At 39.1% G+C, this 26490-nt stretch overlaps 1 protein-coding gene across 11 annotated transcripts in view; it reads left to right on the top strand.

The window, feature by feature from the left end:
- COBL (cordon-bleu WH2 repeat protein) overlaps nt 1-25465 on the top strand; it is a 183842-nt gene extending 158377 nt beyond the window's left edge. For 8 of the 11 annotated variants that reach the window (XM_063399241.1, XM_063399258.1, XM_063399183.1 and 5 more), the window contains 5 exons: nt 12189-12292; nt 13541-15549; nt 16165-16284; nt 18558-18809; nt 24180-25465. In XM_063399241.1, coding sequence (XP_063255311.1) covers nt 12189-12292; nt 13541-15549; nt 16165-16284; nt 18558-18809; nt 24180-24197 — 2503 coding nt within the window. In that variant the 3' untranslated portion in view covers nt 24198-25465. The remainder of the gene's footprint in view (nt 1-12188; nt 12293-13540; nt 15550-16164; nt 16285-18557; nt 18810-24179) is intronic. The other 3 variants (XM_063399202.1, XM_063399193.1, XM_063399212.1) reach the window with 3 other exon arrangements.
- The last annotated feature ends 1025 nt before the right edge of the window (nt 25466-26490 follow it).

The raw sequence follows: 26490 nt of genomic DNA on the forward strand, positions 1-26490 counted from the left end.
TTTTAAAAAATGTTACCATATATTGATCCGGAAAAATGACATGCAGGTCATATAAAGGAAAATTCAAACCACCTAAAGCCAGGTGGAAAAGGACTGTATGCAGTGAACTTTGGAGATTTATATATATATTATATATATACAAATAAATATATATAAATTTATATGTGTATATATATCTGTTCACCTAATGCTAACCTCCACTGGTGTTACACTTCTAGATGGGCAGGTTTTCAGCTTATTTCCTTTCCCCCCCCCCTTTTTTTTTTACCATAAACAAACATTTTTCTGCAGTTTTTGCAAGAAAATACGAGAACCTGGAGTTTAACTAGAAACTGCCTTCAAGCACAAATGACTCTGACACTGTTTGTTTGCCAAAACTCACATAGTTGGTGGCAGGGCTGCAAAGGGAACCCAAAATTTATAGGACTTTGCAAATACAAACTGGCCAAATAGGAAGCTGTGCCTCCAGCAAGGAGGGTGGCCTGGTAATACTGACAGGGATCCGCTCTGTGTGATGCTGCAGAGTCATGGGACAGCAGCCAAAAATTCCTCTGAATTCTCAGTTGACACAAAGTCTCCGCTTTCTGGTCTCTCTCCATTCAGCTGCTAATCTGTACCCACTTCATAAAAGCATGTATCATGACCTAGTTATTTCCATCCGCCTATTTCTGAGTGAGAACTTCATCTTGGATCATCCAGTGGGTGATAACTTAGGGATTAATTAGACCAAAGTAAGTATTTAACCTGCTGGAATGATCTTGGGGTTTTTCTTTATCCAATATCAATGGGGACAAGGTCAAGCCTCACTTACTTACTCAACAATACTTTTTTCTTGTGATTTTTCCTTTCGCAGTGTCTTAGGTCCTGATGTAGTTTCTATTGGAAGGATTAGATAGGCTGGTATAGTAACTGCAATTAACATTCCAGACCTGATCCAAAAAAGCAACCCATTAATTTCAGTAGGCTTAGATTGGTCCTTTTGAGGTAAATAGGCTATCCCAACTTTCTTCAAATGCAGGATCTAAAGTGGTTTGAAAAACACACATGCATGTTCAGTGAGGGAGGAAGAAGTTAGCATTTTGTTGACCAAAGACATCAAAGCAAAGCCCTGTTATAACAATACTAATCAGCTACAATTTGAGGGCAACTTTATCTGGTTTTTTAATCAATAAAAGATTAACCACAGGTCATTGTGACAGACTCCCTCTTGAAAGTCAGTATTCCCTCCATCCTTCACCTCAGCCAAAGATATATATTCTGTCCATGACATTTAGATTTACCTTTCCCCACAAACCCACACAATTTTCACTATTTGGAAAGACTGCGCAGAGAAGAGACAGTGGGATGTTTCATAAGTTAAGAGAGAGACTGGAAAACTTGAAAGGGTCCAGTGGAGGGCACTGAGGGGGCTGGGGCACGTGAGGTATGAGCAGAACGGTTGTTCACTTTGGGAAAGCGATATTGGTAAGGAGAGACCTGGTTGCAGTCTTTCCCTAACAAAAGGAGGACTAGGAGGCTTCTCAGTCATACACTGTGAAAGCACAAGAAGCAACTGTCACCAGCTGCTCTAAAAGAAATAAAAATTAAATATGAGGGAATTCCTCAAAATGGAAATGATTAAGCAGTGGAAGAGGCTCCCCAGAGAAGCTGAAGAATCTCCATGTCTGGAGATTCTCAGAAGTCAGCCAGACAAAGCCTTGAGCAGCATGTTCTGGCTTTGAAATTAGCCCTGCTTGGAGCAGGACATTGGGCTAGGCTTCCAACTGGCTTTTTTAATTGTGATTTTATAATGCTAAATATTCTGTATTCATCTAATATATCTGTAATTTAAAAACAGCGGTTTGTGACTGAAATAGGAGAAAGTTGTTGTTGTTTGGGGAATGCAGTTATTTTTCATAAATACTATTTATTTTTTGCTGGGACAGCAAAATTGCTCCAGATCAGCTTAGGGATATAGCAAAAACTAACATTTATGATGTATTTTAATCCTATGTCAGCAACTACATAAACTGACACAACAGTGATGCTGAGAGTAATATCTTTTAAAATGTTATACTATGAATGTGCCAGTAATATTTGAAGCTAAATCTGATTCCACTCATAAACTACCTTTGTAAACAAAACAGCTTTGAAAATTGTGCTCCTCTAAATTCTTTTGAGGTCAAGCCGCTAAGTTCTTAAAAGTTACTTCCTAAGTGTAGAGGAAAGGCAACAAAAAGCAGGTTTTTTAATTATTTGCATGAAATTCTTGTTTTAATCATAAATAGATGAATTCTTAGTACAATTTTGAGTACAGCCAAATTTGGAAATCATCAATTTCTGTTTTCATTGTCAGAACAACTTCCACCCCACTAGTAAAATGTGCTGGGAACTCAGAAATTCTACATAATTCTTTGATGACTAGGCTACTTTCAACACCAAACCAGTCTCTTCAATCCCCAGACAAATCAAAATGCACTTCGTGTGAACAACCAATACCAAGCTATACGGACTTCTAAGTACATTTCATAAGCTACAAAATATAAAGGAAAATTTTATGGAGAGTTTGCTCATTCCTTTCTATATTCTACTTTGTATACTAGCGATCTAAACTCAATTCTAAAAGGAAGATAAGAAAGAAATTGGAAGAACGTGTTGCTATTGTAAAGTAGTAGGGGTTAGCAGCAGTGAGATTGAGTTCTCCTTGAGCCTGAGCTCTGCTGAAGCCAGAAATTTTATTTAGTGACTAATTTGGCTAAGGCTTGGGGAAAAGGGTTAATAAGAATAATGGAAATATTTTGTTTGTCATTTTCAATTGTAAAGCTGACTAAAAATTGGGCTTTTCACCCAGTGAAATAACAAGATTACTAGGAATTAATAGTGCTATGTACTGAAATAATTTTATACTCTGTAGATTGTGAAAAGTACCCTAAAGTGGAAGCAAATTATATTTGGAGTGTGAAGGGCTGCAAAAATGTCCGGGTAGTGTTTCACCCATACACTGTGAAGAACTGCAGTGAAGTGCAGAATCAAGTCCACAATTCCTACCTGGGTTTGCTCCAAAGAGTTAGGATGTGCTTCAGGAGATCAAGAATATTTTGCCATGTTGCTTCCTTTAATTAGTTGTATGTTTTGTTTTAAAATAATTTTTTCTTAGGGTTTCTGGAATTGTTTACAGTATGTCCTGGGTGGTCTCTGTGTGTCTGTAATGCCTGATAGCATTAGAATATCACAGCTGGGTCTTCATCTGCTGCTGAAGTCGAGGAAACTTGTGAGCATTTAAGGGTTCAGTCTCTGACGTGGGTTATGTTTGTCAGCACATAGCAGGGTAAGATTGTGGCCAGGTCAGAAATTACACCAACCACGGGCTTTGCACAAACAAATATGACAGCACAGCAGAGCTCCGATCTACTTCAGTTCCCAGAGCACAGAAATGGAAATTTCTAAAAGAAGGTACATGGATTCCAGCGTTTCCAAGCTGGGGTCTTTCCTCTGTGGTTTTAAATATCTGTTCATAGTAGCAACTTGCAAATGCACTCTTTTTTGTTTGGTTTGGGGATTCTTATTCAAGCAATCGTAATCTAAATACACATACTAATTAGCAATTAGAATATCGAAACAAATGTCAAAACACTCTAGTTCTACTCTTAGCTCTGCCCCTAGCCTGTTAAACCATCTTGGTCTCTCCGCCTGTGAGATCCCCTTCTGACACTGACTGGTTTTTATGGTAAAAACATTAACACGGTTATCATGTCTCACGATACATTTGTACAGTGACTGGTGGAGCAGAATCCAGACCTCAGCTGCAGGTGCCAAGGGCTAAACCCGTATAAATAATTGACTACATGCAACGTTTGCCTGTGAATGTTTTAATATTAACTGCTGAGTCTGAACATTGTACTACATAGTTCTCTTTATTCATATCCTTTCTTACGGTTGATGTCTTTGTGTTATGTATCTGTTCACCAAATTTTAATATATAGTGTTAAATGAGTAACAAGAAAACCACAGAGAAGCTGAAATGTTGCTTATGTAGCAGTAAGTACATCTCATGATCTCACAGTGTTGCAACCCTGTCCTCCCATACCCCCTCTTTTCCCATCCCTTGTGTGGTGTCATCACGCAAGTTCCTAGGGGCAGGGATCAGACAATTCTATACGCCTGTAAAGCAGCATGCACACCTACTGTCTGGAGCTTTATAAATAATTATACATTAAAAATTATGTTAATATTATTAGGGATGCTAGGTCATGCGCTCGACTCAAAGTTAGGTAACTTCAATATTAAGGCTCCGTGTGTAATCTTAGATTTTCCCTTTTTAACGTCAGTTCCCCCCCTTTTGTACAGTATGATAACATCTCTGGTTACAGTGGTGGAACTCAATTTTATTTTCTAAGTTTCAATACTCAGTTAATAAAACAGATATAGCACTGTTCACTCAGTTCAAATTCTCTTCTGGAGACGGACTATTTCATTTTCTTTGGCTCTTTTTATCTTACTCATTGCACTGGTATTCACATGCTATGCAGATTTTAATTCATTTCTCTGCACAGCGCTCATGTGATATGAAGAGGTAGCATTTTCCTGTTTTAGGGAAGGAGAGCTGATGGGCAGAGAGTCAAGGCAGAGTAGTGAACAGATAGAACATGCCAGGAGCACCGTTTTTTCAGAGGGCTGAGTATTAAATACAATTTCATGTATCAGAATGCAGCTCTCCTTTTCCTCCAAACTCTATTATTGGAAAAAATTTAAACATTTTGGTTGAAATAAAATAATAGTATGATTATGGGCATGATATAAATTGCCATGTGGACTGTCACCTCACAGAAGTGTGTAGTTTTTCAACTTTATAAGCAACTGAAATCAGTGTTTTAGTGGGAGTCACTCTTAAGAGTGGTTCTGCTGGCCTGTCTCAGAGAAGAAAAAACACTTTAAAACACCAGACTTTTTTGGGTTTTTTTTTGGGGGGGGTTTTTTTGGTTGTTTGGTTTGGTTTGGTTTGGGGTTTTTTTTGGTTTTTTTTCTTTTTTTTTGTTGTTTTTTTTTTTTTTTTTGCGTGTGTGTTTTTTGTTTTTGTTTTTTTTACATTCTGTAAAGATTTTAAATGTATTGAAATGTTTAAGAAATAAAGGCATTTTAAAATGTGAAGGCAACTTTATAGTTACCAAGATATAAATAAATACAGGCTTGTGTGTGGAAAAGAGACAAAATACCAAAATACCTTCTAATATCTGAAAGGGATTTTCCCCTCCCTCGAGTGTCTGCTCCAGTAGCCATGAGAGAGGAATATTTTTTCACGTACAGCTAGTAGAAGACATAGGGTGGGGGTGGGGGAACCCTCCAGAGATCAGTTCGTGCTGTGGGCCTGGACGGAGATAATCCCATTTCCTCCCTTTCTCTTGGAAGAATTTGTTACCTTTGGCTCTGGTCAGGGTAGCTGAAGCTGCTGGGAGGACAGTGCTGTTAGTTACCAACCTGAAAAGTACTTGCTGTTTGCTACTAAACTGTTTTGGTTTTGAAAAGTTAGTTTAAAACAAAAGCTTGAAACAATAGGGGTGGGTGAACCTGTTCTGCTTAATTTTCAGTCCATTCACATTCAAATGTTAGAGGGTTTTGTATTCCACTTGGGAAGGACAGGACAGAAGGAGAAGTCAGGAGCTGGAGAGGTTTCAGCGTGGAAGCTGGTCAGAAGAAATAAAAATAGTGAGTGGCAGAAGGCAGGAAGGAAAGAGAAAAACTGCAGTGAAAAATAGTGTATGTATGTATTATATATACCTCTGTGCACAAACACATTCTGTATAATTACTTGTCACTTGTAACACTGTCTCTGAGAAACAGGAGAAACTTTAGTTCTGTTATTTCTCTATAGGATAGGTTTTATTTTAACTGGGTAGGGCTGTTTTATGTTTTTGAAAACAGTTTCAAGGGGTAAGAAAGTAGAGAAAGGGTTAAAGTGACAGGGAGAACCTCAGGGAAGAAAAATTATTTAATTAAGACCCAGATGTCTGACAGATTTGCAAGCCTCTGCTTCTTGCATAGTTTTCCTTCCTTATCTCTGGCTTTCCCTTTCCCCTTGTTCCAGAAAACTCTTCAAATTTGGAAACTTCAGTGCACTTTTTTGCTGGCAGATCTTCATGGAGGAAAGATATTATGGATATTATGGTTAAGTAATAGATACTCACAGTCATTTTAGAGCAAGAATACTTGATTAGCCTTTCTGTTAAACTCATCCACTGGAAAGTACTGTACGCTTTGGAGCTGTAGAATATTTTAAATATTAGGGAGCAGCTTGGGTTGCTAAAGGCCTGGTGTTAGCTTACAGGAGAGGAAGGCTCTGGTCCTTTTCTGTTTCTATTTTTCTGTTTAAATCAAGAGAAGTTATTTGACTGTACCATCTTTTAACTTGCAGTGTTACATTGCCCAGGTGATGTGGTTCTATTAAGATCTAAATCATGCTAGTCTACTTTTCTGGCGATTTCTGGCAATTCTGTCTGCCTCCTGGCTTTCCTGTTGAGAAGCTGTTGCCAGAAGAGGGGCAGTCGGGGTGTATCCAGCTGTATAGCTGTATAAGCTGCTGCTTATGCAGCAGGACCCTGGAACTGACATATGTTGGGTACTCTGGAAGCTTAAATCACCCTGGTATGTAATGAGCTTAGAGATTTCTAGCATTAGAACACAAAATGATACTATGCAAAAGCATATTTGTTTGCTTTCTGTTTAGATTCTTGACCAGTAACCATGGAGGAAAGTTGTAAAAGGACCATAAACCCAGCTGCTGTTGAAAAGCTGCTTCATTTTCCTCCTCACCTCTGTTTTCACGTTCTTATTGTTAATTGGGTGGCAGTATATCTGAAGACACTACTGGACCTGTGTATTACAGGATTGAAAAATAGTTAAATTCAATCTCTGATGACTTTTATTCAGCACAGATATAAATGCAGTGTAAAGACCGTTGTTTGATGTAGTCCCACAGAACTAGGAACAGAACACAAACTAAAAATGGAATCGAAGTGATACCTGTACCTTGCTCTCAAAAATATGTGCAGCTTTTTTTTATTGCCTATCTAAGAACATAAAAAGAAGGTTATCTGTTATTCAACAGAATATGACCATATGCTTTTTCCCTTTGCTAATTGTCTTCCAATTTCAGAAATCTTCCGTCAAACACAAACAATGACTTTGCTGTCTAACCAATCCTGAATTAGTTGTTTAGTCTACAAGTTTTGAATTTTAACAGGCTTTGGTTAAAAATTCATTCTCAAGTTCACAGGAGGCAGTAGAAATGGAAGATATCACTGGTAAGGTCATGGCTTAGGTGACTAGAAAGTCCAGCACTTAGAGTAGCTGCTCCCCTGCTGCAGTTATAATACTTCCCTGAAAAGAAATGGAAAAAAGGTATCTAGCCTAAGAAATGCAAAGAATGGATAAATGGTGTCTAAGATTGTGGAAACCATTGGTTAATCCAGAAAACAGTTACCTCCACTTTTGAAGAGTACTTTGCTGCATTACTCACAAAAATGAATATGCAAAAACCCTGAGTTTACTTAATGCCATCTTTCTGGCCTGATTGAATAGCAAATTGTTTTCAAAAAGCTTCAGCCATACTTCCTACAACTTAAAATCCTTCAGCATCAATCTCTTCTTTAGCGCCCACCACAAAGTAGAAGCATTTCTCTTTGCAGCATTTGCGTAAGAGGTGACTATCATGGATTCATTTTAAAGAGGACAAATTCAGATACATAGATATGGGTTAATGCAATTCCCCAGGACCAGACTGGGACGACTGTGAGATCTGGTAGGGGAGCCCGAATGTTCCAAAGTCCAATCTTTGGAACTGGAATAACCATGTCAGTTTTCCATGAAGGTCAGTCCCTCTTAGCTGCCCAAGGCTCATGTGAGAAGCAGAATGCTCTCAATGTGCCTTACAGTTGTCACTACATCCCTGCATGTCCTACTGCGCACTGTGCCTGTATGGATTTGACTTATTTGCAATGGCTCTGTCTTCCCACCCCACCTGGTAACAGGTTCACAGGAGCCATGTTCTCAAGTCTTTCAGTATAGAAAATATTGTGCAAAATGAGTGAGATTGCAAATCCCATTCAGTTAACCTGAGATACATCTACTACTAGGTTTCTTCTTTCCTGCTGGCATTCAGGTAGGACACAAGTTTCCATGTCTTCCATATTAAGTCTAGGAGGCCCAGACAGATGTCTTGAATATCCTACAGCATTAAAAATGGCACCAAGTATTTGCATTTGGATAACTGAATGCCTTCTCTGTCCCTTCTCTGCAGTTTACATAGGTCTGTGTTGTATTCAAGCAGTTATGGTGGGAGGTGTGGTCTCTACCTCTGGTGCCGTACATGAGGCTCACCAGAACTATCAAGAAGTGCTTGGAGAAACTTGGGTCAGATTTATCATTTATGGACTTATGGTAAAGCTACTTTGACTATAATAAAATGGCAGCTTCTCTCATTGCAAATCCCTTGTCTTACCACCAGTTTGGGGTTTTTTTAATGCAGTATTTTCAGCTAGTTTTACCAGAGAAATGTCTCTCTTTCTTAGAATGTAAACCTTCTCATAAATGTATGTCTCCCATGGCACTAATTTGATAAAATGCTGCTGTAAGTTTCATTTTGTCTCCAACTGTGCAAATGACTTCCAAGGAGTAATTAGGCGTTGTAGCCTGAGCTCAGTGGAACATTAAATGCTGTAGTTTAGTAGTCACTTTGCTGCGTTCTGTGCTCTTGCACAAATCTCTGCTAATCTGCATAAGTAATATGTGCGCAGGCTTCCAGGAACCATGCGCATTTGCCATTTCGAGCTTGGGATAAATGCTCACCAGTGCTCTATTTTTAGCACCTCATGTTTTAACCAGGGAGGCAGCGTAAAGGTTATCAAGTTCTTCCCTAAGACAAAAAAAAAAAAAAAAAAAAAAAAAAAAAGCAGCGCATGTATGAGAAAATACCACTGGTAACATTTATCCAGAATGTAAAACATGGTATCAAAATAACTCATATTTTTCTTGGCATCTGGCCAGAACAACTGTCAACAAAAGAAAAGTGTGTAGGGTTAGGAGGGAAGAAGGCTATGGAAAAAAAAATTGAGGCCCTTTTGTTTTCCTTTTCCTGTGAGAAAGAGTTTTGTTAGGCATATTTGTAAGTCATGTGAGCTGCTGGAAACTACCAGACCTTCACCTCACAAAACACATAGCCCATTCTAAATTTCCAGTGGTAAGAGTTTTAAGAAAAGCCCTTGTGATTAATCTATACCTTCTGGCTTACTTTGTAGGTAAGTTTGGAATTGCCTCGAACAGTAGCTCTTTTAGAGATTTAGAAATGCAAAATAAAAGATCTGCTTTTTCTGAAGCTCCCTCTGTAGCAGCAAATAAGAATCCTTTCATTTTCAATGCATTGTTCTCTTTCCTTCAGAAAGATTCTGTGAATTGGATAATATTATCCCAGTTGTCTAAGTAAAGAGATTGAAGCAGAGATTGAGAGGCAAATTATGTATAGTCACTGCATAAGTGCACAGAGGATAATGAAAGAGACCACTGCTCACTGTTGTGCCCGGCAAGGAGCGGATAATTTTGCTATGAGGAGTCATTGAAAGATTCCCACGGATAGACATGAGAAAAGAACTGGTCAGTGCAGTGCAATGGACCTATACTCTGTGTTTGATGCCCAGGAATGCTTATTCCCATCCCAAATGTGTTTTTTGAGATAAATTTCCCATAAAATTCTCAACCCTATTTTTTCCTGTAGAAGTTCCAACATAGACAACCTTGGTAATACAGATTTTGCCTGTACTGTGGAAGAGTCAGGCAATAGACAGGAAAATATAATCAGGTCCCAAAAGGATTGTGAGCTGGCACAGCCTTCATGAAATTAGGTCTCATGAGTTTACAGATTTTTCTTCCAAGGCTTTGGAAACAACTTCTCCACAGCTGGCCAGAGAATGAGTCTCAGTGTGTGTCACTTACTTGCCTCCAGCTGCGTGCAGCTATTCTGCAAGACCAGCTTTGTAAGGAAGAAAGTGGTATTTGCTTTCTGTGATGGATAGACCAGTTGCTTAGCTGGTGCACAGTTTGAATGTTTCTCCCGTAGGAAGTGCTCTCTCTGAGCATGCAAATATATTGTTTTAAAATGCACTCAGAGGAGAGTATTTTTTAATAATTTTCTGAAACTTTCCACTGTGAGAACAATGTGAAATTCAGTAAGTTCATTCTTTCTGCCATCTTCACATTGAGAGTTTTGTTTGCCAGTCTTCTCTCCCAGTTCGAATGATGCAATAAGTGTAAGTCTTTTTGTCAGATTGCTCGGATGAGTAATCTCATTGATTTATGGATGTGTGTGTGTGTCTCCGTGTGTGTGTGTGTGTACGCGTGCGCCTCAGGGTACAGAGGGACTGCTGTCCTACAGCACTGGACTGTAGGTGCCTGCACTGGAGACTTCAACTGATTTGTTCCACTATCCTTGTAATCTGTCAGGGAAAATTCAGTTCCCCATGAATCTTGCAGTGTGGATGTAGAGCCTGAGCATCATTAGACCACACTGGCTTGTGGGGATGTTCAGGGCCTGTCAAAGCTCAGGTCAGTGGCACATGTTGGAAGAAATTTTATTGCACTTGCAGACCATCCTGTCTCTTCCTCTATATTTAAAACGACCAATTCTGCTTTGTGTCTTAGGTTGCAGTTTAGGAAACCTCTTAGTCATATATCAAGCCTTGTTGTCTTGAATTGATCCCATCTGTGCATTCGGATGCACAAGAATGTGTGCATGACAGTTTTGGAAGGCTCCCTTGGAGGTGTGTGTTGTTGTTTTCATTGATGCCACATACATGAAGTCAGCTTTGTAAGTGCCAGGCTGTTCAGGTAAGAGTAGAAGGATCAGGCTGCAGGACTACTACAAAAGATATAAAGGACAGGTGAATGGTAGATACATAATGAAGAAAAATAAAATAAAATATCTGATGCTTCAACATGTCCTTTCATTTGCTCCTGGTATGAGCAAGGGAAAAATCAAACAACAAAGTAGCAAAAAATGAAGGTACATTGTCGGACAAAATTTAAATCAATGTCAGGAAACACCCCTGAATTTTTATTCACATTACTATCCTAAAGGGAAGAAGAAAAATGGCATTTTCAGGTAGTGTTCAGTAAACTAACAAAAAAATCTGTCATCTGTTACTGTATCTTTGCAATTAAGGGTATGATCTTGAAAAGGGCAAATCTGCTTCACCCAGCTAGAGTTAGCTTAAGTGTGGCTAGAATGGAAAGCTACTCTTTCAATAAGCTAATCACAATGGGAAATCTTAGATAGAGTGTCACAAACCACAGCATCTTAAATTTGTGTCAGGTAACTGAAAGAAATAAATTGTCCAATGTGAAGTTATAGTTTCAATTATTTAGATAAAAATGTTCTGCTGATCAAGATTTTCCTCTAAAAAAAAGGAGGACTTTGTGTACCAGGTTGTCATACAGGTGTTTTTTTGTTGTTGGTTTGTTGATGGTTGGTTTTGTATTTTAATTTTAGTTTGGGGTTTTTTTTAGGGGGGGTTTTTTGTTTAATTTTCTTTTTCTTCTCTTCTTTTAATAACACAAATGAACACTTGGCACTCATCCTGATTTCAGACATCTCTTAGGTCATTGTAGAGTTTCATCAGTTTTCTGGCAAAATCAGGTCACTTGATATGTTTCATTAGAAATTGCTTTCACTCCCTCCCACACCTCAAGATGCAGAGTGATTGTCTAACAGTACTTTGAGTATATTTATTTTTCATTACCATACAATTTTTATTTAATTAAGGTGCACATATATTGTTATGGCGGGTGCATAGGATGGTTAGTGGTCTGCCTTAAAATTATATGGATATGCAAAACATTTGTCTTGGCATATGCTGTGCTTCTGCAGTCTAGCTGAAGTGTGTACTTCACACTGAAGCCAGACCATTTCTTTGCAGGCTTTATTAATCATAATCTTTTGATTACCAGCACGCTGGGTATGCTCAAGCACCACCGAGATCCTTCCTACATGTGGATGTTTCACTATGGTGGTTTGTGTGTAAGGCTACACATTTTTCATACTTGAGGGAATGAGTTTCAGAACCCCAGTGGGAGCAAAGGGGATGAAATTAGAGTGTGTTTCAGAGCAACAGTGCAAAGTGAAAAGAAAGGGGAGAGACCCAATGATTTTCTCCTCTTTCCTTTAGCAGGCAAGATGAAGCAATGGCTTTGGCCAAGCATGAGAGTGAAGATACATTCATTGCAGCACAGCTCCAGCAGACTTTGGCTGACCTGGATGAAGATTTAGAAGGTAGGAAAGGTTGTGTTACCTCCAAAGCACAAAAGACAGAGACACAGCCAGTGGATGCAAAATTAAGCTGTATTCTTGAGATATCCCTATATGTTTCTCTCTGAGTTCATGGGGAACAACTGATGAGTGTGAGGTAGAATGTGGTCCTCCCAAAGTGGCTCCTTCGCTTCAGGAGCAGACACCCTTTATAGGCTCCCACTGAATATTTTTCAAACTGCATGTCAGATTGTCCTTGTATTTCAGTGTCTTCTACCACAAAGAGATGAACAGCAGTCAGTGGACACATTTTATAAGCCAAATTTGGTATAATTTCATTGACTTCAGTGAAGCTAAATCAGTTGCGAATTTAGCTCTGTGTTTAATGAAGAATCCCTCTGTTTTTATTTTATCATGATGAAGTGGAAAAGGATGGATCATTTTTGTACCCAGTGTCTCCTCTGTGTTAACAGGCACATTTAAAAGTTAAAAATGGAAAAACATGAAAGAGTGGGAAGAGATAAAATGTCATATTATGCTCCTCTTTTTCCTACTGTGAATTAAAAATACTTCTCTATTATTGGTCTGTCAACAAATGACATTGAATACTTTTTTAAGTTCCCATCTTCATTTTAATACTTCTGCAATGGATATGAGTCTGATTTGATTTCTTGTGAGTTCTCAGACACAGCCGTTCCTTAGCTTGTGTTGTAACCTTTGATTTATACCAGCAAATTGGAGAGGATATATAGCCCTCTTGCACAATGAGGCTTCTGGAGTCACTGGTAATAAAGGGTGAGAAGAATGGAGAAAAAATAAAAGTACTGTTTCTTTGTTTGCTTGCTCAAGGAAATCCTTCAGCTGGGCTGTTATTACTAACCAGGTCTGGGAAACATAATTTGGAGTTGCTTACTGTTTCTTAGAAATGTTTCTCCTTTGGAGTCATGTGGTGAAATGTTTATCACTTAGATAAGTTAGTCAAAGATAAGGTATGAACAATAGATGAAATTCTGCTTTCAGCTACATTTGTGTGTTTCCCACTGGCTGAAGCAGGAGGACTGCAGGAATATTTTGCTGATCCTAATCAGCAAGCAGACAATCTGAAGGACCCAGACGTCTCCTTTTTTTGCAATACAGGCATAGAAAAAAGCCTGTTACTTTAAGTGTAACTAAAATACCTGGTTTGCTTAAACCTGTACTGGCTGTTTGTGTAATTTATACTCATATTGCCTAGATACTGTCTATATGTAACATTGTATGTGTATTTTGCAGCAGTAGATGAAGTCAGTAACTCTGACTCCGACTACACCAGTGAAGCCTTGAACCCACATATAAGAAAAGTTGAGGTCACCCAAGATGATTCCATTTCTGTTCCAGTAACAATCATAGATGATGCTCCAGAAGTTACCACCTCTAAATCAGATGAAAATCAAGAGATGGAGATTAGGGTTTCACATAATATCTCAGCAGACTCCATTAATGCAAGTAATTTCACAAATAAAAACAACAATGCAGGTTCCTTTGATAAGGGACACACAGATGGTGGAGCTATATGCAAGGACCTAATATATCAGCAACCATCTGAAACTGAATTCATTCACTTGCCTGTGGAACAGAGGAGAGATATGTTTGAATCTCTCTCATCCTCCTTTGAAAAAAGAAATGAAAGGAACTTAAGACTGGAACTCTCTCCTAAACATGGTGTGAAGTCTGAGGAATGTAAATCCAAGCTGAGTCCATCTCACTCCAAAGCCACTACTGAAATCAGTACAGCAAAAGAGAAGCTGAATCCAGTTAATGAATGCAGTAGCAGGGAGAGATCTCTGAGAAAAAGTAAATCAGAGTTAGAATTTAAGTGGCCACCAGCAAAAAAAACAGAAGTAGAAGTCCCATCAACACCCACATGGTGTCATCGAGCCCAGAATTCCGGATCAAGCTACGAACCTAAAATGGGTTTGACAACCTTTAAAGTTGTCCCTCCCAAACCTGAAGTAAGACATTTTGATAGAGGAGTTTCACTCTCCACTGGTGCCATCAAGATTGATGAACTAGGCAATCTTGTAGGCCCAAGCCCAAGTATTAGTAAACATGTACAAGGTTCTCCTTCTGATGAAAATGAGGAAATTCATATTGGGAGAGTGAAGGCATTCTGGAGGTCAAGTTCTATGGAAAAACAAAGTGATGACACTGCTGAGCATTTTCCTAAAAAGTCAGCAGTCACCACAAACTCTAAGCCCTTTGCTATAAAACATGAACACAAACCTGTCTGTCTTGCAGCTCCAAAACCTGAAGCATCACAAACTGTTACTGCCCAGGTAGCTGAGAGACAGTCTGAGAATGAAAGGACCAAACCAGCTCTTTCAGTTACCCAGTCCCAGGTAACACCATCAGCAGCCCCAGCTGTTAGTAAGGACAAGCTGGAACTCCCATTCGTGAAGCCACACAGGAGAACTTCAAGTCAGTATGTTGCCTCTGCCATTGCAAGACACATCAGTGCAACTACCTTTAAATCTGACACTATGGAATATAATGAGAAAGATGAAAGCAAGCAAGGGGCAGGAGAGGTTAAGAATGAAGCAGAAGTTTCACCAAAAAGATGTATTATTGTGGCCAAATATAGCCCTGTGGAAACAGAATCAGCAGAAACAAGAGAAACACTTTCAAGTATTTTTGCTTGCAGTCAGAAAGCATCCCACAGATTTACACCTGGTGATAATTCTGGCATGGAAAACAAAGTAGTTAATATCAGGGCACCAAATCAAGCAACTCCTGTGAGTTTCTATAAAAAGAATGCCAGTGTCTCACTTACTAAATCCTCTACAAAGGATAACAACAGTGCAGAAGATGATCATGGTTTAAACAGCAAACAAAGTGTAGCAGAGAAAAAGACTGTGTTTGACCAGAAATGTGAGACTTTGACCCATACTAATTCAGCCTCATCTCTCAAGTCTCCTGATCTCCAAGGAGTCCCATCCTCTTTCAGCTCATCTTTGCGAGTCACTAAATGGCGTCCTGCTAATGGTGTACAAGTTAGTTCACTTAAAGTTTCACCTGAGCTAAATGGTGCAGCAGCAAATGCAGAGTCAGAACAGGAGGAGAAACCTGACGATTCAGATGTTAATACTGTTGGTGAACTGGATGTTAATGTGCAGACCAATATTTTTGGACCAAAGAAGAAGTTCAAGCCTGTCATCCAAAAGCCAGTTCCAAAAGACACATCATTGCACAGTGCCCTAATGGAAGCCATTCAAACAGGAGGGGGAAAGGAGAAACTCAGAAAGGTAAAGTGGAAACCTTTTTCAAGCTGATCAGACTGCAGAGCCCTATATTCACCCTGTCAGACACCAGAGGTTTGGTAACTTGTGCATTTGCTGGTGAGCCGGAGAACACAAGGCATTTGAAAAATTTATAATGGCAAAATGCAGACCAAGCTGGTGCTTATTCTGCACATCCTGTGTATTATGCAACATCATGGCTGCTGCACTAGCTGGAGGAGGCTGAGGGTGCATAGACACAGATAAAGGAAAGGTAATTGAGGTTAGTCCAAGAGCCAAACCCTCATTTCAGTGTGTTATGTAAAAACAGGAACACGCAGCATGGAGAAGACTTGTAAATACCTGCAGTGAAAGAAAATTGCATTTTGTTTTACTAGGGGATAACAGTACGACACTGACTTCATGCTCAGGGGATATGGACTGCATCTCTGAGTATAGCATTACTATCTACACATACCCTTACTGTTCAGCGTGAATAAGGTTTTACAAGCAGGCCCAAAAAAAGACAAACTGATTTGTCTTCATAGTTTGCATTCTGATACAAGTGCTAAAAAGTGTTTCCAAGCTATGTCTAAGAAAATATCTAATAACAATGTGAGGTTTATTCCCTTCATATTCTAGGTTTCAAACAGTGCATTAAATGGCAATCACAGGAAACCCTCATACACGGAGCCAGAGAATGAGCGCTCAGCCCTACTAGCAGCAATTAGAGGCCACAGTGGCACGTCAAAGCTAAAAAAGGTGAGGAATCAAGATGGTAAGTGATCTTTGAAGTGCAGTCTTTTCCATCTGAGTATTTTGAATAAACCCAAATATCCCACAAATGAAACATTGTGCTGCAAAGAGAGAAGTTGAGGGGGTGACCATATCCCAGAAGACAAGATCTGACTTAGGCAGAGAGTGTAGCAGGTTCAATCCTATTCCCTGCTATAAAATTTAGAAGTCTTTCAAATAGTGTGCTTTTAGCTTGGAAAGAAGCATGTAGAAATCCAAACCAATTACAGGGAGTGTACATAGAAGACATCAAATGTTCGTCATTTTCACATTTAGGTGGGGTCTTTTTATAGAACGGTTTTGGTTGGAAAGGGCTTAAGCATTATCTAGTTCCAGTGCTCTGCTTCGGGCAGGGCCATCTCTCATTAGACCAGGTTGCTCAAGGCCCCATCCAACCAGGCCTTGAACACCAGCAGGGATGGGGCATCCACAGCTTCTCCACACAGAGAAGCTGTACTTCCGGAGTTTGCAGTTGGATTAATGTATTTGCATTACCTACAATATATATCCAATCCCAGTTTCCTGAAAACACACTAGGGCTTCATGCTACATGCTGCTTATCTGCTAATGTGGTGCAAGTTGTATGCAAGTAATCAATGTTGATGTTTCATCAGCATTCACCACAGCAGGATGATTCCTACTCTCTGAAAGATTTATCTAATCATTAAAGCATCTCTTATTCCTAATAGCCAAAACCTGCATTGTTCTAGCCTTAGTTTTCACTCAGCTGACTAATCCGGCCAAAGATGTGTCCTTGGCAAGGAGGTTCCCATTTCCCTTGAGCAATGACTCAGTTCATTAGCACATATCCAGATAGCTGGCATGAGATAGAAAAATTCTCTTGCCTGTGTTAGGGAATTACTTCACCCCTCAAATATCCTACTGCCCTTGCTGCAGGTAGGGCACAGCTTCCTCTGAGCCTGTGAGCAGGATGTGCTAAGCAGCAGCAATCTTCACACATACTTAACTGCATTCTGCATTCATTAGGAATAAGTAGCAATTTGTGCAAAAGAGGCTCTGACAATGAAGTCATCACCAAGACTTTTTGAAATACTTTCCTCTGGCAGAGAAGTTTTTGCCATGATTTTAAAGGAAGTTGCCTAGAAACCGTATGCTTTTTCACACCATGTCACCTGTGCTAGTTAAATCAGTGTGTTTGTGTATGCACAGGGTTCAATACAGATGTGCCTTTCATGTTGTCTCAAATGTTCACCTTTTATCTAACATGACATGATGTTCATATATATATTGTGTGTATATGTATGTATAGGGAGGGAATTCAGGAGCTCTCTGTGGATTATTTTAGGGGAAATGAATACTTTAATTTTTCATCACAGAAGCTCTGTGCTGCAGTTTGTCTGAGAAATGAACTATAATTGATCTGCTTGGAAACATTTGGCCCATAGTACTGAACTTGGCCCATAGTACTGAATTTCCTAATAATTGCTGAATTGTTGTAATTTCTAACAATTCATCATGATTATTACTAGTAATGATATTAATGGCAAAACTATCTGTTGACACAGTTGATGGAAAAGTTGGCTTAGTCTGAAAGACTATCTTCTTCGCCTGCATGCATTTAAAGTAGAATGAGTTTCCAAGCTGGTAATTTGTGCAGAAATTTTAGTTTCTGAAATTCCACAGAAACACACTTGGATGAATAATCAATTGATTTCATTCTCAGTGTTTTCACGTGGCTCTCTCTGGTCTTTTTTTCTTTTTTTTTTTTTAAAGTATGGCTGGAAACTTTAGGTTTAATGGCTTTTTTTTTTTAGTGAAGTTATGTCTGAGAGCTCAGATCTGGAAGAGCTTCCCTGTCATCTGAGATTATTTCTGTGCAGCCGAGACTGCAAAAAGTAATCATATTCCTGGGTGGCTACTGCAGCCATAATATATCTTCCTTGATTCCAAAACCCTTGTGGTTGTTTCCAAATTAATACCAAGTCCAACTTTCTCTCTTACCTTACATGCCAAGAAGAGTTACAGGATGCTGAAGCTCACAGTAAATAAAGATTGAGTTTCTGAGACAGACTCAATGCCAAGTCCTCGATGCTGGTAATCAGCCCAGCTGAGTGATGTGAGTGAGTAGTAACAGATGTTCAACCCCATGAGCAAACAAAAGTTCTGTGGGTTTTACATCGTCCAAGAAAAGTGAAATTGGGGTACTGAAAGTGCGTCAAATAATTACAGTTTAACCATGCTTGATATTAACCACCTTCTTTCAACTGCATGATGACCAGATCTCCTCACTGGCCTCCCAAGAGCTGCAGCATTTTAGGGATGCAGAAAGGTCCTTGCAGAAGGCAGAAGACCTTCAGGAAGAGCAGCTGTGTATCCCACCTGCCCCTGCCCAGCCACCACCACCACCTCCCATTCAGCTGTCAGCAGCAGCTCCTAAATCCTCTGCCACAGCTCCAGGTAATCCAATGGAGGCAAGGCAGGCCCTGTTGGAGGCCATTCGCTCTGGTGCTGGAGCAGCAAAGTTAAGAAAGGTAAATATACTTTTATATTTTACTGCGGAAGAAATAACCTATGCTTGCTGCGTTTTCAGAACCATTTTTAAGCTCTTCTAGGCGCAAATTTCTTTCTTCCATCAGAAGAAGGTACATGCACTATTTCCTCTAACTGAATCAACGATCAGGAATGTTTTTGATACCTCTGAACAGCTAATGAAACACACCCATGCACGTGTGCAGTCACATGAATAGACAATGTGTTTTATTAAAGAGACCATCAAGAGCATAATTTCAGAAGGCATTTTCATGACCTTTTTATTCTGTATTATCCGAGATAATACTGGATGTCCTTTATACAAGATGAGCCTAAGAAAGATCAGATATGAGACCCTGAAGTTAGCATAAATAAATATTCTCTCCTAATTTCAGTAGTGTGTCCTAGACCTCAATTCCCAACACTTAAACCTTGATCACATGTGCTGAGAGCTGTTAGTAAAACTGTGGGGTCAATTTAATGTCTGCCTGAACTTTATTAATTGAATGATGTGTGTTTCACTTTTGTGGTTGGGTGAGAATTGGTCAGCTCCCAGATGGCTGAATGCTCAGTTGCCTGTGTGTGATTTTTGGAGTAACTTCACTTATCTCTTTGATCAGAGTTTGTTCTTCCCAATCTCAAGTTACGCTGTGCTTCTTGGTAAAGAGAAGCAGATCAATTGTCCTGAGTGGAGGCATCCCAATATTACACTGCAGTATCCAAGAACAGACTTTGATCCAAGGACTTAAGGGAATGTAGAAAAGCAGATGTAGTTTTCTCAACACATGAGTTAGCTGATGCCAGCCATAAATGTGTAAATAGACTTTAACCTTGCTCACTGGTCCTTTTTTAAATAATTTTAAAATGCACTCAAATTTTAACATTCAAAAATTATCAAAAAATCCGGTTCCTGATAAACCAGAAATTCCACAGAATCATACAAATGGCACAAACAAGTCAGTGTTTCAGGGAAATTTACATCAGCATGTTCTGATTACATCAGTAATCTGGATGTGCAGTTAATTTTTCATGTGAAAAATTACATCTATGTTATGCATACAATTATGAGGAGCAACTGAGTTCACACTTGGTTTGTTCATCTTGGTGAAGGCTGAGGAGCAACCTCATTTCAGTCAGTGCCTTCCTTGAGGAGGGCAGCTCTCAGAGGGGCAGGCACAGTCTCCTCTCTGTGTTGGCCAGCAATAGATCCCAAGGGAGTGGAATGCACCTGTGTCAGGGGAAGTTCATACGACAGTAGGAAAAGGTTCTTCACTAAGAGGGTGGTCAGTCACTGAAACAGGCTCCCCAGGGAAGTGGTCACAGCACCAAGCCTGACAGAGGTGAAGGAGCAGCTGGACAATGCTCCTAGTCATATGGTTTAGTTTTAGGCAGTCCTGGGAGGAGCAGGGAGTTGGATTCAGTGATCCTTATGGGTTCCTTCCAATTTGAGAAATTCCGTGATTCTAAGACTACAGATTATGAAGAAGTCAGGCCTTTATTTCTCCACTTCACCAACTGACAGAAAAAAATGAGACTTGGACAATCAAGGGTACATCATGAAGTTGTTTTCTAGGTACTTCCAAAATTCTTATTCTTCCAACTGCATTGCTCTTGCAGAAGTCTCTGAGGGGATCCATAGCTCTACTCATGAAAACAAGTCTTTATCATATCTTTGGGGATTTATTTCAAAACACTTGGATAACCAGTGCAGGTCATGAAAGTACACCAGATAGACTGATGTATTCTGCTAAATACTGTGCCTGTCTTGTATCATTTCCAAGACAGAATAATTTTTGCTACTTTTGACATTGAAAAAACAGAAGAGTACATCTCATTATATAGGTCTCTTATGAAAATAAAGGAGAGCAGTGTTTTGTCCAAGACAGAGTATGATTTTCTTATTACTGTGGTGTCCTTCCAGATATTGGATATGCAAGCTAGTCTTATGTATGCCAAAGTCATCATGACACTTTGACATCTGAGATCTCATGCCCTTGATAACTGATTAAAGTAAAAATGTTGTCAGATTTCTGAAAACACTTTCTACCCAATGTGTTTTAATATATCTTCTAGTTTTATGCATTATATTGAGAGCCAAATTCAGATCCTTCCCTGCAGTTGGACAACTTGTGACAGCAAAATTTGAATCCATAGATGAGAGAGAATACATAATAGCTGAATATCAGGGGTTTCATCCTTTACCCTTGTCTAAGGAACACTGTGATTTTTGTAGGCAGTGGCTGACAGTTTGCTTTGCGCCAGGGCTGAAGCAAACTTTTTTCTTTGTTTTGCCTCCTCTGTCAAAGTTCTATGATGTTACGATTTGGAGATATGAGCACAGCGCTGTTTTTGGCTTTGGTTTCTGGAAGATTTTGGTTGCAGCAACTAGAGAGCAAAGTAGGTAGTTCAGTTCAATAATGGCATCTGTTTCTCTTCCACTGTCTTCTCAAAGTCTTCTGGGACAAAGGCTTTTGACAGCAAAGTCATTTATTTAGCTAATATTGTGGAGAACTGGGAAAAATCTGTGTTGCTGACAGCAAAGTCATTTATTTAGCTAGTATTGTGGAGAACTGGGAAGAATCTGTGTTGCATAATTATGTGTGACTTGGTGCTTATTTATGTGGGGTTAGTTGCAATGGAAGTAGATCAAACATAGCTGTCAGGGAAAGCAAATGTAAAAAGCAACCAATTGCCTAGATAAGGAGCATCCCAACAAACATTTGAGCTCAAGTAATATCTGTGAAAAGGCAGCTCCTCCACTCCTCCCTTGATTACACAGCTGTTTGCTAAAGTCATGAACTTTAAGGTTAAAAGATTCGCTATGCAGGAAATGAGGAGAGAAGTTGCTGCAGGCTGACCTTGCTTAGCTGAGAGTCAGGGTCTGCACAGCACAATCTCTAATTGGGTCAGCCAAAAGAAACCAGAGCAGAAATAGATGCTTGAGGGAAATGCCAAGTAAAGGTAAGACAGTATATGCATAGCTCTCCTCACTCTTCCTTAATCCATTTTTTGGAGTACTGTGCCTGTTTTGGCAAATAAATCACTCATTGTTTTGAAGAAATGGTTCATCCCCAGTGCAGGGCAGTTCAGGGACCTGCCAGAAAGTGGTTATACTACAGATCCTACCCAAAAGAAAGGGAGACACAAATGTCTTACAGGAATGGGATGAATTTACCAACCTGGAGAAGACCTGACAATGTGCAAGGAAGTAGCCCTTTTTTTCAGTTTTTGAAATGGTCTGTCAAGGAACCTGACAGGTGTCCAACACATCCAGAGTATAACAGCAAGTCAGGGAGGTTGCATCAAGTAAAGCAAAGCCACCAGCCATGATGGGTTCCCTGGTGCCTTTGGTGGTTACTTAACCAGAAATGAACATGTCTCACTAGCCAGGAGGCTGTCCAAGCCATGGGGTCTGCCGTACATGCAAAGCAGAATCAGTTGATCTAGGAAGTAAACAGCTCATCTGAGACCAAATTTTGGTTAATTCTGTTGGACAAAACACAGGCCATAGAGCTGTACCATTTAACATCCTTATTTTAGAAGTGAACTAGTGTGTTCCTTAAATTGTGTCAAACAGTGTCATATAGTTAAGATCTATATGTGCAGTTTTTAACTTCCTATTTGCGATCTCATAAAATGCAAAATTAACATAGCTAGATGTCTGAAATTCTCTATATCAATGCATGTGTGTTTTTGTGTTTATGTAATTTGCCTTGGGATTTACCATGATTATTTGTGGAAAAAACTCATAACTACACATGCAAATAACCCGTTAAATGTCTAGCTGTAGGTATAGTTGCAGCACAAGTCCATGCAGGAATAAAGATCTTCTTCAACAAAGGGAAACTGTAAAAGTTACTTTAGCTTATATGCCATACACTCATTTTAGGAAGAGGTGAACCCAGGGATTTGGTAGAAATATTGCAGGGAAATGCATCTGCACGTGGTGGGGAAAGCAAGTTATATCTCTGAAGAACAGGCTGTTGCACTTGGTAAAGTGATTGCTTTAAACCACTTTTTAATGGTATGTGCAAGGGAGATTCTGCAGATTCCATGCATTTCCAATAAATATCGGAGCCCTTTCTATTTGTTCACTGAGTTTTTAAAAATTAATTTGATTCTATCAAAGTTCCCGCAAGCATTCATGGTGATGTTTGGCATCAGTTAGGTCATGTCAGCTCTTGATACGTGCAGTGTATCATTCTGTTGGCAATCAAAGGAGCCAGGTAAGATAATTACTGCACCAATTGCAATGAGTCTCTGTGTTCTCTGGGATAATTTGGAGTTGGTTGTCAACAAGTAACGCGTCAATCAGAGTTATGGCATGTTGAGTGTCTTCTAGGAAGCATGGCCTAGTTCCATACCTTTGTGTCAAGCAGTGGACTATTTCTCACATAAGCAGAGACGTATAATTGTGAATGAACAAATGCTGTTTCTTATCATCTTTATCTGTGGGTGCAATGAAAGAAATTACAGACTCAAAGCCACCGTTTATGCAGGCTTTGGTAGGCTGGAAATGCGGCAGGAGGCCGCAGGATAAGGTTGGCCAAGCTTGATTTACAGGTAGTCAAATGAACCTATAAAGTGATTCTAGTTCCCATGCACAGTGAGAGGCAGGAATTTGCATGCTGTTACTCTGTTTGAATTGGAAGATAAAACATAATTTGAACTCTTCACCTTGCTAATAATTTATACCATGACCTATTTTTTTTCCTCAAGAGTAAGGGTCAAAATGGAAAACTTAGACTTGGTCAAATGTATTATTCCTGTTCAGCTTTTGTGGGGACCTTTATGTATATCTCTCTGATAGAATCAAAGCTCAGTAACTTTGAATTTGGAAGAGCACCTTAGCATATGTATTTAAAATTAAGTATATGCTTAGATGACCTGAGGACTGGGAAGGAAGATAAGCATTTGTTTAAGTGTTTTCCTGAATCAAAGCCACTGGGAGTTTCCTTCATTCAATCAGGAAGCAAAGTACTCATCAATTGATTTTTATGGCCAGTGACAGCTAACCAATACAGAACAGATTTTAACTGACACATGTTGCATACTTGCATCCTGGGCTTCTGTTCATTCCACAAAATGAAGGAATTTCACAGGAAAATGCACCACCTATGCTCCAGAAATAACACAATTGCAAACATAATACCTAAGAATGTGTGAGGTGTGGGTTTTTAGGGAAGGATAGCACTTTTCATTAGACCAAGCGATATAGCTGGAAAACAAAGCAGATAAGCTTAAGTAGTCTCAAGGAGCAGATGAAGAGACCAAGCTTGAGAACAGCCCCGTGAGAGAATGTTTGATTAACCATGTCAACAGTTGGAGGTTTAAAAATATCTTGAATGATCATGTGCTTTTCTTTGTTACAGGTCCCTCTGCTTGTTTGAATCCTATAAAAAGAATAGGTAACTGGAAAATCTAACCCCGTATGCACCCATAATCATCATTCAAAGTCTGAAGTGGCAAAAAACATCAAGAAGTTTAGTTTATTCTCTTGACTACAAGCCAAAATAAGTTGTAGTTAATTTTCTCTGTGTTCCTGCATAATGGTTCTAAGGGGAAAATATGTTGCTCTGCTGTAAAGCTTCTGTGCCAAGGAATTGTGTTTTGCCTCTGAATATTTAAGGTTGCCAATAAACTATTCTTGTTGGCAGGTTAATAAGAATATAAACACTGTGCAGTCCTGTGTTAATACTTAATTGTGTTTATGGGCAAAACAAAAAAGCTTTGCTAGCTATCTGAAAAGTAATACTCATTTCCAGCTGTTAAAAATATGTAACTATTTCAAACTATTTACTTGCTTCTTTTTTTTATTTCAAGAAGGGCTGTAATCGATTATGGTGAAAACCAGAGTAAAGATCTATACAAACCAATCACAAGAAAAAAGTTATGATACCTAAATTGTCATGTGCTGGGGTCATTGGGTTTTAAAATTAAATTTTGTATCTCTGCTGGAGCTCTGAGAGAGCAGGCAATCAATAATGAATGTGAGACAGTGTCTACTGAAAAGTTACTTATGGGATATGACGTATAGAATGCTAATGTGCAGAGATGTGCTGAACCCTGGTAACAAACATGGCACTTCAAAAATATTGAGCCACCTTAAAGGATCTCTATTTGCAACAGACTGTGAAGGTTAGAAATAAGATTCAGAGTATAGAGGTCCAAGATGTAGAATTCATTCTGCACTGTAAAATGAAGTGAAGCTGGTTTATATCAGTATCCGGGACTTCTGTGGTCTATATTTCAGGTCATGCATAAGTTGGCCCTTGGTTTCTAATTCATATGGCTGTTGTATGTTGTCTCACAAGTATTTATAGCAGCATCTTTTTCAAACGCTAACTACTTTGGTATTTGTTGTTGTACATATCTTGAAAATATTTCATTAAATTGATTAACTTAAAAAGGACAGATTTTCACATTTCCTATATTGTAATGAAACTAAAGAAGAGGAAGTTTGTACATTTACATTTTTATAATCACAGACTACTGTGGTGGAAGATCTTTTCTTTAAGCTGGAATTTAAAATGTATAGCTATGGACTGTTGAAAGCACGAGAATATTTAGCCATCTGCATTTAATGTGACTATATATTATATATTGTAAAATATTGATGTCTGTTAGTGCCACAAATAAAAACAAAATCGAAACCTGACATGATTTTAAAGGCTCTTTTTTTGGTCAGATATTTTCCATTTACTGAAAGAAATTAGAACTAGAAATGGACTTTAGCAACCAGTATGGTGTGCTTCGTATCTCAAGTCTAACGTAAAATATCTCAAGCCAGGAAAGTGCCAACAACTAACAACAGTTTAGGAGAGCAGTAAAAATCACCAGCTAGGATCAATATGTGAGTTATATACATTTTAACAATGATGGAGTACTTTTAATGTTCCATTTCCTCATTAGGAAAGCTTATATATTCAGAATTAAGGTGTTCTGATGCACCCTAGGATAAATAAGATCACCTCTATTGATTGTGATTATCCTTTTTTTTCCTTTAAAGTCTTCTCAATATGCTGGAGATCAGAAGCATTAACACTGAAAATGCCATCACATGAAAGGGTTCAGTCACTCCTAAGTTTGATGCTGTAGATATTCCCCACAACAGCAAATACTCGTTTGGCTGGCTGCTGCAAGGCAAATTTCAGTGCATCTCTCCTTCTTCTTGTTCTTAGTGTTGCCTGAAGGCCCTGGGTGCACAGCCCTTCTTCCTAACACCCTTTTAGTGTAGTAAGTTATATGAGTACTTACTTCAGTGTAAGGGATTCAGAACTGGATTTTATGACAATGACATCCTCTGGGCTGCAGAATGCAAAGGTTCTGGTTCTGGGTGCTGGCATTATATAGAACTAAAGTTTCTAAGCTTTATTCATAGATAAACTTCTGAATAAAAGCTATAAAAACAACTACAAGATAAGATGTCATCCTCACTTTGCCAGCCAGAAAAAAAAAACCCCACAAAATCTCTGATGGCTCAGTCACAACTCAAACTAAAAATGGAGGGGTAGTTCAGCTACCTACAGTAGGAAGCATAGGCTGGGTGTTCATTCCCTTCTCATGTTAATGGGAGTTGTGTCTGCTCTTAAACTGTCATCCAGGTGCTGTTGAACTCTTGGTAGGAGCTCAATTTAACCCCAGGTGAATGCAGATTTATAATGTAAACCCATTTATAATGAA

Source organism: Prinia subflava, chromosome 1 (genome assembly GCF_021018805.1).
Source record: "Prinia subflava isolate CZ2003 ecotype Zambia chromosome 1, Cam_Psub_1.2, whole genome shotgun sequence".
Classification (NCBI taxonomy): Eukaryota; Metazoa; Chordata; class Aves; order Passeriformes; family Cisticolidae; genus Prinia; species Prinia subflava.